Raw genomic sequence first — 12,869 nt, 5'->3', positions numbered from 1 at the left:
TTCCGTCTCCGTTTTTCCTCAATTGGTGTTAAATCCCATTTAAAAAACAAAAGTTGCCGAGTTGATCCATTTCAAAAATAGTAGTTTCCATGTTGAGTTCTGTGAGTCAGCGGCTGTGTGAGCATGATTTACGCTGAGAGGAGCGTAGTGCCTGCCCGTAAAGCGAGGTGTGAGCACGATTTAAGCTGAGAGGAGCGTAGATTTGTCATTCAAGAGACACCGGTCAAGAACAGTTTAAGCAGAGAGGAGTGCATCGAACAGAGTCCATAGCATTCTGGATTTGTGAGAATTCCCAATTCACTGGTATGTTTTCATATTATTTCAATGAACCTAGGCTAGCAATTGATCTTTAAGATGCAACAAATTGTCATTTCGATTGCTCTCTTCCTGCATTGATAATGGATTTTTGTTGCTAACATTGAATATAGTTTGCACGGTTGTGTAGAACACTAACATGCTTATTGTGGGCTTGGCTCTTAAATGGTGTTCTTATTTTAGCTGTGGTTTCGACTTTTTTGTTGAATTTAAAAAATATCAGTGTTCTTATTTTAGCTGTGGTTTTGATTTTTTTTGGTTGATTTTAAAGAATATCATACCATGAAATATGTTCATTTATTAAATGAGGGGCGAGATTTCTTGACAGAATAAATTGTAGTAGGTAATCGTAACATCTATTTTCAAACAAAGACAAAATGCCCCTGCTGAGAGCCTTTATATAACAGCTCTTGCATAGTACAAAATAATTCATTCAATGTATTTAAATCACACAATCTTTGGTTCATAAACAAATATGAGTAATTTTTATCGTCTACAGTGAATTCACCACAGAATTCATGAAGGACTGCTTTAGTCAGTTCAACAATAGGTTTTTTAGATTCCAAACGTTTTAGCTTATCAGGATTTTTCAATCTGGACCACTAGATTTGTAGATTGCCTTGGAATCCCCATGTAATTCTAAGTGATAAATCTAACCACTTTGTTTTTCTTATGGCCTTTTGCGTAGAAACCCGTGCATTCTAATAATAAAGTATTACCAATATATCCTTTTTATGTTTACAGTCAAGGTTAGTAATTGGACAGTCGATTGATTGAAATATACCGAAGGGCGGGCCATCATTTATATGATCATACTTGGCTATACACCAAGTTTCCCAAGCACTTTCAAATTGCGGTTTCTCCTCTATTCTTTTCCTTTTACATTTTTCAGCTCCGTCATCTTTAATATCAATAGTTGAAATATTTTCTATGACAATATCAAATTTTTCTGTTTTTTTCCTTTTATATTTTTCAGCTCTGTCATCTTTAATATCAAGAGGAGAAATATTTTATATGACAATATCAAATTTTTCTTTGGAAATATTGATTCTTTAAAACTAAATTAAAAGTAAATCACTCTTTATAAATGTTTCTTTAAAACTTCACATGTAGGAACATTAGATTTTTATGATTAATGTTGTGTTTTATATTGTTAACATTTAATCTTGTTTTTTCTCTCTCCTCGTTTCTTATACACGAAACCTGCAAACTCTGTTTTTCGTATCGCTCTCGTTTCTCGTTCCGTTTCCCGTTTCCTGTTTCTGGTAACATATTCCACAGGGCAGAAGACCGGTTCATATTGAAAACTATAAAATGCGAGGTAACTGAAATTTCCAAGCTGTCCTCCATGAGCAGGGCAGGTAACGGTAACATTTGTATTAGTGATTATCTTGATGGCCTGCTCGGTATAATTAATTGTGCAAAGAAAGGCGACATAGTCATTGATGCCCAGATCGTAAATCAGCCCCGGATTTGCAGCTTTCTCGGGATCGACATGACCTGCGCCAAAAACAAAAGAAGTTGAAGACATTCCGGTGGCTTCATCAAACATCGTCTCTTGAATCTTAAGGTCGTGAGTGTAAGCAGTCATCATGAAAGTAGATTTGATGGCTGTGGTGTAAGCATAAATAATGATTCTCTACAATTCTATAATGTGGAATAAACACTTAAAAGAATCAAAAAGAAAAATTTTAATACCCAAAAAAAATACCTCCAGCTATTGAAGCTTTTTTTGTTTTTACTAATTGTTGTGGAAGTTTTTGCAGTTCGACACTGGTTTTGCTTTGGGCTCTTTTTTTGAGCTGTCTTGAACTTCGATATCAGTTTACACACACTGCTCGGAATTTTTTCCAAATCAATACTGGTTTTGCTACGGGATCTTTTGCACATCGACTGCATACATATATTTATTTTTCCAAACGAAATTTATGGGTTCCTTCACTATTGAAATAGACGGCAAAACCTGCGTAGCTTGCATGATAAGAAGACTCACACGCCCATGCACTTGATCAAAATCTGAAACGCGCCAACTACATGGTAATCAAGTGATATAGATAATGTGAATTCGCTAGCCAGGAAAAACACTACACAAATCTCTCATCCGTATGGCACTTCCAAGCTCTGCTCACTCTAACTTGATGGTGTAACACTGAAGGGGATTGAGTTAGTGAGCTTGGGGACCAAACAGAAGTATTTATAGTCAAGATTCCATCAAGCTTCTGTTGGATATGTGTCAAGTGTTACACAAATCATGGTAGAGAACTGCAAAGGGAGTAATGGACCACTCGAGGAGCTCCCAACAAGAAATTAATTAACTAAAGATAGTTTCCGTACTTTAAGGAAATGATTGCAGTTGATTCCCAGAATTTTTGGAATGGGCGGCAGATGGTTTCCTAATCATCGGAGCCGTTAAGGGAGCCGACTCGGCGGCAATTATGGGAGCTAACATTCTCCCACTTGGTCCATACTTCCAATCTTAATGTCTCATCTTAAAACCCATTGATAATCTGTATTAAGTAATAGATACATGAATCATGGCGATAAGTCCTCTAATGATGAGTATTATCTTCCATGTATTACTATGTATTTATTTCTATCATAATTTATGTGGTAACAATTTCTTAATGAATAAACCCTATGTTTATTCTTGGTCCTTCACAGATGAATTATCTCAAAACAAATTAAGGTGTACATAAATATGAGAAAAACATCACAATAATTAAGAATTTCATTAAAATAATATTGTCCATACAATGAGAAACTACATAATGGAACCAAGTCCCATATTCATTACATGATCCTTGAATTTAAACAGTGGCGTGCCCTTAGTCAAAGGATCAACGATCATCAACTCAGTGCTGACGTGCTCAATGACCACTTTCTGTTCTTTAACACGTTCTGTTATAACTATACTTAATGTCAATGTGTTTATTTTGACGCCCACTTTTTTTGTTTTTAGCCATAAAAACAACAGCTAAATTGTCGCAATACATTCTCAATGGCTTAGAGATAAAATCATAATTCTAAGCCCAGAAATGAAACTCTTAAGCCATACACCATGTAAAGTAGCCTCAAAATAGGAGACGAACTCGACTTCCATAGTGGAAGTGGCAATCAAGGTCTGCTTGGCACTCCTCCATGACACAACTCCACCGGCCATCATAAAAATGTATCCTGATGTTGATTTGTGTGAATCAACACATCCAGCAAAGTCAAAATCTGAGTAGCCAATTACCTCCAAATTTTCTGTCCGATTATACATAAGCATGTATTTTTTGGTTCCTTGAAGGCACCTCATTACTTTCTTTGTAGCTCTTTAGTGATCTAAACCTGGATTACTCTGAAATCATCCCAACATTCCCACAACAAATGCAATGTCAGGTCTTGTGTAGACCTGAGCATACATTAGGCTTCCGACAACAGAAGCATATGGAATGTTCTTCAATTGTTCCCTTTCAAATTCATTCTTTGGGCATTGGTTCAAATTGAACCTATCACCCTTCACAATGGGAGCTACACTTGGTGAACAATCCTTCATTCGAAATCTCTCTAAAATTTTATTAATATAGGTTTCCTGTGACAGACCCAAGATGCCTCGAAATCTGTCTCTATGGATCTTAATGCCAATGACATAAGATGCCTCACCCATATCCTTCATATCGAAATTTTGAGAGAGGAATTTTTTCACCTCATGCAAAAAACCCTTATCATTGGTTGCTAGCAAAATGTCATCCACATATAAAACAAGAAAACGGATTTTACTCCAACTAACTTTCAGGTATATACATTGATCCATAATATTTTCTACAAAACCGAATGAAGAAATTACATTATGGAATTTCAAATACCATTGGTGGGGTGCTTGTTTTAAACCGTATAAGGATTTCTTGAGCTTGCAAACCAATTGCTCACCATCACTAGAGGGAAATCCTTCAAGATGTTTCATGTAAACCTCCTCCTCTAGATCTCCATTGAGAAATTTCGTTTTCACATCCATTTGTTGCAACTCCAAGTCAAAATGGGCTACTAATTCCATAATAACGTGCAAGGAATTTTTCTTAGATACAGGAGAGAAAGTCTCCATGTAGTCGATTCCTTCTTTCTAAGTGAATCCTTTAGCAGCAAGTTTTGCCTTGTATGTCTTAATGTTGCCCAATGAGTCTTTCTTTGTCTTAAAAACCCATTTACATCCAATGGCTTTTGCACCATTAGGAAACTCGAAAAGATCCCATACTTCATTACTCTTTATAGAATTCATCTCTTCCTTCATGGCATCGTACCATAATTCTAATTCTTTGCAACTCATGGCTTGTGAAAATGACTCGGGATCATTTTTAGCTCCAATGTTGTAGTCAAATTCTTGCAGATACACAACATAATCATCAGGAATTGCTAATCTCTTTGGTCTAGTAGATCTTCTTAATGTTGTACCATCATCTTCTTGAGAAGTATGTGGTTCAACTCGTTGTTCAAAAGTTCTTGGCAATTCTTGAACTACCTGATCTACTGGAATTCCGTCAGCAGCGTGTGGAACTTCAACAATTGGTTGTTCAACAATAGTTTGTAATTGAGGGGTGCTGTGAACAATAACCAATCTATCACTTGAGGTGGAAGGTTGAGATTCTAAATGATCCTTCTCCAAAACTATGTTCCTGGTTTGATTGCTCCCACTGATCAAATCATTTTCAAGAAACCTTGTATTTCTTGATTCCACAATCCTAGTGCTGTGAGATGGACAATAAAATCTATAACATTTATACCTTTCAGCATATCCAATGAAATACCCACTAATGGTCCTTGGGTCCAGCTTCTTCTCTTGTGGATTATAAATTCTCAATTCAGACAGGAATCCCCAAACGCGCATATGTCGCAAACTCGGTTTCCAACCTTTCCATAATTCAAATGGCATTTTAGGAACAACCTTGGTTGAAACTCGGTTTAATATATACACTGTCATCTTAAGTGCTTCAATCCACAAATATTTAGAAAGATTGGAGCTACTAAGCATACTCCGCACCATGTCCAATAATGTTCGGTTTCTTCTTTCTGCTACACCATTCTGGGCGGGTGAACCAGGCATGGTGTATTGGGCAACAATCCCATGCTCTTGAAGAAATTTTGCGAATGGCCCAGGTGGTTGTCCATCTTCTGTGTATCTACCATAATATTCTCCACCTCTATCTCATCTCACAATCTTAATTTTCTTGCCGCATTGTTTCTCTACTTCAGCCTTAAAGATCTTAAAGGCATCTAATGCTTCACTCTTTTTATGAAGCATGTAGAGATACATATATCGTGAGTAATCATCTATAAAAGAGATGAAGTATCTCTGACCATGTGAGTCCATGTCTGGACCAAATATATCAGTATGTATGATCTCTAATATGTCCGAAATCCTATTAGCACCTTTCTTTGACTTGTTGGTTTGCTTTCTTTTTATGCAGTCCACACAAGTTTCAAAATCAGTAAAATCCAGAGTATTAAGTACCCCTTCATTTACCAATATTTTAGTTCTTTCTATGGAGATATGACCTAGTCTCCAGTGCCATAATTTAGAGGAATCTTCATTAATAACACATCTTTTAGTGCCAATGTGAATATGCATTGAATCATAAGTGACATTGTCTTGTAAATTAATGTAGTAAAGACCATTAGACAAAATACCATTCCCAACATAATCAGATTTATAAAATAAACTGAAGGATGTTTCCAAAAAGTTAAAGGAATATCCAAAAGGTACAAGCCTTGAAACTGAAATCAAGTTTCTAGAAAAACTTGGAACATAAAAGGTCTTTTCTAATTCTAAAACAAAGCCACTACTTAAAGTTAAATAGCATGTTCCTATAGCTTCCACATCCGAGCCCATCTTGTTTCCTGATAAGATGTTTTGCTCACTTCCCACTAGATTCCTTAGGTTTTGCAAACCTTGCAAGGAATTCAAAATGTGAATTGTTAATCCAGAATCAATCCACCAGAGGTTAATATTGACATTAACCATATTAGATTCATAACAAACAAACGAGATTGGATTACCTTTGTCCGCAAGCCATTTCTGAAATTTGGCGCATTCCTTCTTCATGTGTCCTTTATTTTTACAGAAGAAACACTTTGAAACCTTCTTGATATCGGCTTGGGGAGGTACTTTACCTTTCCCTTTCTGACTGGCTTGAGATTTTCCCTTTCCTTGCGTTGCCAGCATTGCACTTTCTCCCAGTTCCATCACCAGTCTCTCTTTCTCTTGAACACACATGGTCATGAGTTCATTAATTGACCATTTATCCTTATGTGTGTTGTATGAGATTTTGAAGGGTCACATATTGGTGTGAAAGGGTGTTTAGGATGTAGTGCACCAGGAAGGACTCCGATATTTCAACCTCGAGTTTCTTCAATTGAGCCACATTGTCCCTCATTTGCATGATGTGCTCACGTACACCTTTCACACTAGTGAGCCTTAGGGATGAGAACTTCATGATTAGGGTGCTTGCTAGTGCCTTTTCTGAAGTGACGAATTGATCATCAATGGCCTTCAGAATGTCTTGGACCTTTTCATGTTGATCAACAGAACCACGAATACCAACTAAAATTTTAGTCTTAATGAACATCATGCTTAGACGATTAGATCACTCCCATCGTTCATAAAGCGTGATGTCTGCTGCAGTGCTGGTATTAGTGAGTGTCAGTGGTTCATCTTTCCTAACAACATATTCTATGTCCATCCACCCCAAATGAAGGAGAACTCTCTCCTTCAAGACCTTATAGTTATCTCCCTTAAGTTCACGGATATCATAATGAATTTCAGAGAAATTTGCAAGTTTTACAACTGCATAAAATTAAAGATCACATGCTTACGCTAAATTTGTGGCCTAAATAAAATTTGATGCTTTACCAATGTAAATCATGCTTAAAATTGAATCTAATGACATAAAAAAAAATTGTGGACTAAATTTTCAATTTGAGCAAATTCAATTATTCTTTATGACAGAATTTATCAAATTATTCACTTAATTTAGAATTCTAAAGGGTATATTATGATTATAATTTGATACAAATTCTATCTTAGATTTGAACTTTTATGATAAAACTATTAATTCATAATTCCTATGGGTAGGTTATGAATAATTTAATACTTTATCATAATTAATTATATAAATATAATAAAAATTCCTGTGTAATAAAATTTATTATATTTAATATAATTAATTACAATTAATGTCTAGATATTCTTTATGTGATCTTAATCAAACATAATATATAATATTATCTAATTAGAGATGTTGTGGCTATTCTCTAATCAATTAAAATTAGATGGATCACTAGACATTATTTCTTACATAAAAAAATTAACTTGATACGAAAATAATGATAATTTGCATAAATAAAACTATAATATTCATGCATAACATTTAATAATGGGTCTCATATACTCATCTAGAATAGCATGTTTTAATTAGAGCAGAAATAATCAATTCATGCAAATTAAATACGAGAATAATTAATCAATTTTGCACAATAATTATCCAAATTGCATATAATTAAACTAAATAAATATTATAAGCATAAATATTGAGCAAAAATTAGACATATTTTCAAATAAATGCGTTAATTCAAAAAATTCTCAAAATATGACATTTAGTCAAACATGCCTATAAACACCAAAGGCAGAGATAAAATTGTCTTTGATACCAAATGTAAGCATAAATAACGATTCTCTACGATTCTATAATGCGGAATAAACACTTAAAAGAATCAGAAAGAAAAATTTTAATACCCAAGAAGAAATACCTCTAGCCATTAATGCTTCTTTTGCTTTTACTAATTGTTGTGGAAGTTTTCCCAGTTCAACACTGGTTTTGCTTTGGGCTCTTTTTTAAAGCTGTCTTGAACTCCGATATCAGTTTACGCACACTACTCTGAAGTTTTTCCAAATCAATACTGGTTTTGCTACGAAATATTTTGCACATCAGCCGCATACATATATTTATTTTGCTAAACGAAATTTCTGCGTTCCTTCACTATTGAAATAGACAACATAACCTACGTAGCTTGCATGATAAGAAGACTCACACGCCCACGCACTTGATCAAAATCTGAAATGCTCCAACTACACGGTAATCAAGCGATATAGATAATGGGAACTCGTTGGCCAGGAAAAACACTACACAAATCTCTCATCCATATGGCACTTCCAAGCTCTCCTCACTCTAACTTGATGGTGTAAGATTGAAGGAGATTGAGTTAGTGAGCTTGGGGACCAAACTAGAAGTATTTATAGCCAAGCTTCCATCAAGCTTTTGTTGGCTATGTGTCAAGTGTTCCATAGATCATAGTAGAGCACTGCACAGGAAGTAATGGACCACTCTAGGAGCTCCCAACAAGAAATTAGTTAATTGAAGATAGTTTTCGTAATTTAAGGAAATGACCACAGTTGATTTCCAGAATTTTTGGACTAGGTGGCAGATGGTTTCCTAATCATCAGAGCTATTAAGGGAGTTGACTCGGCGGCAGTTATGGGAGCTAACATGCAGGACTCCACTCGGGATGAACTGCTTTGAGCAATGCACCAATCCCATTAATGTGGGGGCATGACATGGACGTCCTAGATATTATATTGAACTCCGTTCGCCTCCCTTCTCCTTTGGTCGCACCGGTGCAAGTAGCAAGAATGTTCAAGCCAGGGGCTATAAGATAGGGCTTGAGAATTTCTGGAGTTATGTAATTGGGCCCTCTGCTGGAAAAGAAAGCCACAGTAGGGGCCGGCTGGACTCCGAGTTGAGTGCCACAGAACGTTAAGGTGGCGGTAGGGTTTTTGGTTGATTGAATGTATTGGCAGATCAAGGCGCCAACAGACTGATTGACATTAGATGCGGGCAGCGTATATGCTTCACCAATGAACCCATCACCATTCACTATCATTCCCACACCATCAGCTTTCCAAACAACTATCCCCTCCTTAACTCCACCATACCTATTCTCACATAGCACAATTTGTCCCATGACAACCTTGGGATTCAAAGATCCTAGAATGCAGTACATAGCGAGCGAAGAATCATTTATGCGAGATGCATTCCCACCATACACGAGAGGCACCAGATGTCATGAGCTCAATCCCTTTCCACTGTAGAACGATACCCCGTGTATAACTATCCCGTTGCCGAGGTGGACGTCTGCCGTAAAGTTGTGATCCAGACTGTCGGCCCTAACCGTGGTGATCCAGGGAGCCACGTTACTAACAGTATAATTACCAGGGCCACTGTTTCCCACCGATGCAGCCATGAACACTCCCCACCATGCCTCCTCCAAGGCACCAATCGTAATGGTGTCATTAACATAAGGACACACATCTTACCCAACTGACAACGAGATAAACTTTGTCCTCTAACGCCTTATCGAAGGAAGAGAGCAAGTCGGAGTTCATGCAGCCATAATACCAGCAAGCCTTGTAGACTGCAATTCGTGCTTTGGGCGCCATACCTTTGGCGACTCCCGATGCATAACCCATCAGGTTGGCTTCCCCAAAGAAATCGCCTGCGGCGGTGGAAGCGGTGTGTGTGCCATGGCCTTCTAAGTCCCACACTGAATTGAAGTCCACTATCTCATTCAACGGACCAGCCGACACTTCATACCCTTTGTAGAAATACCGAGCTCCAACCAACTTCTTGTTGCAGTTGGACTTGGAAAATCTGACCCCACTCTCGCATTCGCCTTTCCAGTGCATCGGAATGGGACCCATCTTGTGATCTCTGAAGCTCCGTCGTTCCGGGCAAATGCCCATATCAATCAAACCGATCACTACATTGGAGCCATAGTTGGATTCCGCCCACAAGTGGCTTGCATTGAGCATCTCGAGGCCAAGGAAGTGCAGGGTCCGCGTCGTGTGAAGTTGTAATATGCGATCGGGAAAAATGGCGAGAACTCCTGGTGTTCTCTGCATCTTTGCGGTTTCATGCTCCATTAGAATTACAGAGAATCCTTGCAAAACGGTGCTATAAACATAAAGCAACAGTGCTTCATCATGCTGCGCATCCACAAAAGAGCCCGATTCCGTTTTGATGGTGGCCTTGACAGAAGCAACAATTGATGTGTACCATTGCTCTGGAGTGGGAAAAATCAAAGAACACACACTGATACTGAACACAAAACACACACAACATGTCTTCATTCGATGGCTGAACTAGTTTCTATACACAGCAGAGAACATTATGGAGTCGGTGGAGCGGTGGCTTCTCCAGGAAGCTATCCATTTCTCAATGCTTCCGCCAAATCCTCCAGAACAGTCTAGCAACTGGATTAATGGCGGGTGGTTGGAATTAATGTCTTCCAACACTCCCCCTTAATTCCAACCATATAACAAATATACTATAGCACAATATATAGGACACTGTAAACATACTCTTAATTGTCATGCCTATTAGTCTAAGTCTCATCTAGGCTTACATTATAATCTTGATTTTCTACAACACATAGCTTACTTCTACAAAACTCAAATTTTGACTTCCCAAGAGGCTTAGTGAATATGTCAGCTACATTCTCATTTTTATTACAGTATATTAGAGAAATTTCTTTTGATTGGACCTTTTCTCCTACAAAATGATATTGTGTGTCTATATGTTTTGACCTTGCATGACATACAAGATTTTTCCCCAGTTTGATGGTGCTTTGATTATCACATCTGATCACTATAGGTTCTTTTTGACCTTCACCAACATCTTCAAGTATTATTCTGAATCGTATAGCTTCACATGTGCCACTACATAATGCTTTATATTCTGCTTCAGTTGATGACAAGGAAACTGTTGCCTGTTTCTTACTGCTCCATGATATCGCTCCTGATCCTATGTTGAAGATGTATCTAGTGGTGGATTTCTTGTCATCTAGATTTCCATCCCAGTCAGAATCAAAATGACCTATAAATTCGGCATTATAAGCATTAGTATATTCAATACCAAAATTGATAGTTCCCTTTAAATATCGAAGGAACCCTTTTGCAGCTATCCAATGGATTTCATGAGGCTTAGCCATGAATTGAATAAATATGCTTATTACATAAGCAATGTCTGGTCTAGTGGTAGTGAGATAATTCAGACTTCCCACTAATTGTCGATACAATGTTCCATTCACCTCTTTTGTTCCATCATCACTTCTTAATTTGATATTTTTTTCCAATGGAGTACTCACTGCTTTACATACATTCATATGAAATCTCTTTAGTACTTCATTTGTATATTTGCTTTGTGTGATTAAGGTTCTTCCATCATTTCTCCATACTTCAGACCTAGACAATAGTGCATCTCACCAAGATCCTTCATCTCAAATTCCTGTGATAACTTCATTTTTATATTTGTAATTAGTTTATCAACACTCCCCGTTATTATTAGATCATCAACATATATAGAAAGTAATACTATTTCCCCATTTATATCTGTCTTGGCACACAAATTAGGATCATTTTTACTCTTTTTAAATCTTTTTTGAAAGAAGAATTTGTCGATTTTCTCATACTAATATCTGGGGGCCTGTTTTAGTCCATATAAGGCCTTTTTTAAATTGCATACAAGATGTTCTTGACCCTCTTTTACAAATCCTTCTCGTTGAACAAGATAAATCTCTTCTTTTAAGTCACCATTTAGAAAAGCTAACTTTACATCTAATTGATGTAGCTTCCAATCATATTTAGTTGCCAATGCTATCATTATTCTAATTGTATTCATTTTTGCAACTAGAGCAAAGATATCTTCATAATCTATACCTTCTTCTTGTGAATAACCTTTTGCAACCAATCTGGCCTTATACTTGTCTATGCTACCATCTGCATTAAATTTTGTCTTGTACGACCATTTTGATCCTATAGGGACTTTATTTTCAGGTAATTCTGTTAATTCCCAAGTTTCATTTTTTTATTATAGAGTCATATTCTTCTTTAATAGATTCCATTCATTCTTTATGATTTTTGGCTTGTTCATAATTTAAGGGCTCAAAAACAGTCATTACTTGAGACATTAAGGCATAATATTTATACCTGATGGGGGCTTGAATCTGTCGTGTTGACCTTCTTAGAGGTTCATTACTTTGTGGAGTAACTTCTCCTTTTCTTCTCTGTGGAGTGCCTTCATCACTTCTTTGTGGACTTTGATTCCTTGATGTGTCTTTTGGAATGTCCATGTGTTCTAGTTCTTGAGTTGATTCCACAACTTCTTCTTCTTCCTTAAAGCTTTCATAAGAAGACTTCCATGTATTATGTTCGTCTTCTTTTATTTGTTTAACTACATTCTCATGAAATGTTACATCTCTACTTGCAAAGACCTTGTGAGTACTTGGATCATACATTTCATATGCTTTTTGATCAGTACAATATCCAATAAAAATACATTTGATGGCTTTAGCATCTAACTTTCTCATATCCTCTTCAGGAATATGAGAAAATGCCTTGCATCCAAATATTCTTAAATGACTAACTTTAGGTTTAAAACCATAAAATGCTTCAAATGGTGTTTTGTGCTCAAGATACTTAGTATGGATTCTATTTTTAAGATATACAACTGTGTTAATGGCTTCAG

General features: G+C 36.7%; 1 protein-coding gene across 1 annotated transcript; it reads right to left on the bottom strand.

Moving 5' to 3' along the window:
- Positions 1-8,829: 8,829 nt before the first annotated feature.
- LOC149175377 (subtilisin-like protease SBT1.6) lies at positions 8,830-11,334 on the bottom strand. The gene is made up of 4 exons (XM_089421123.1): positions 11,124-11,334; positions 9,662-10,407; positions 9,387-9,511; positions 8,830-9,280 (listed from the first exon to the last, which is right to left on the bottom strand). Exons 1-4 carry the CDS (start codon positions 11,332-11,334, stop codon positions 8,830-8,832), a joined length of 1,533 nt encoding a protein of 510 aa, XP_089277249.1.
- Between the last annotated feature and the right edge of the window lie 1,535 nt (positions 11,335-12,869).

The sequence above is a fragment of the Pinus tabuliformis genome, chromosome 4_1, assembly GCF_031772625.1.
Source record: "Pinus tabuliformis cultivar Carrire ecotype Pingquan chromosome 4_1, CPIR1, whole genome shotgun sequence".
Classification (NCBI taxonomy): Eukaryota; Viridiplantae; Streptophyta; class Pinopsida; order Pinales; family Pinaceae; genus Pinus; species Pinus tabuliformis.
This window is presented reverse-complemented; position numbering and strand designations above follow the sequence as displayed.

What these genes read in the sequence shown, in the direction of transcription:
- LOC149175377 (XM_089421123.1), bottom strand. Translation starts at nt 11,334, where the DNA reads ATGGCTAAGCCTCATGAAATCCATTGGATAGCTGCAAAAGGGTTCCTT. An exon ending in AGGAGCGATATCATGGAGCA is followed by an intron (nt 10,408 to 11,123) that starts GTAAGAAACAGG and finishes TTCCCACTCCAG; the next exon opens with AGCAATGGTACACATCAATT. An exon ending in TCTGGTGCCTCTCGTGTATG is followed by an intron (nt 9,281 to 9,386) that starts GTGGGAATGCAT and finishes ATGTGAGAATAG; the next exon opens with GTATGGTGGAGTTAAGGAGG.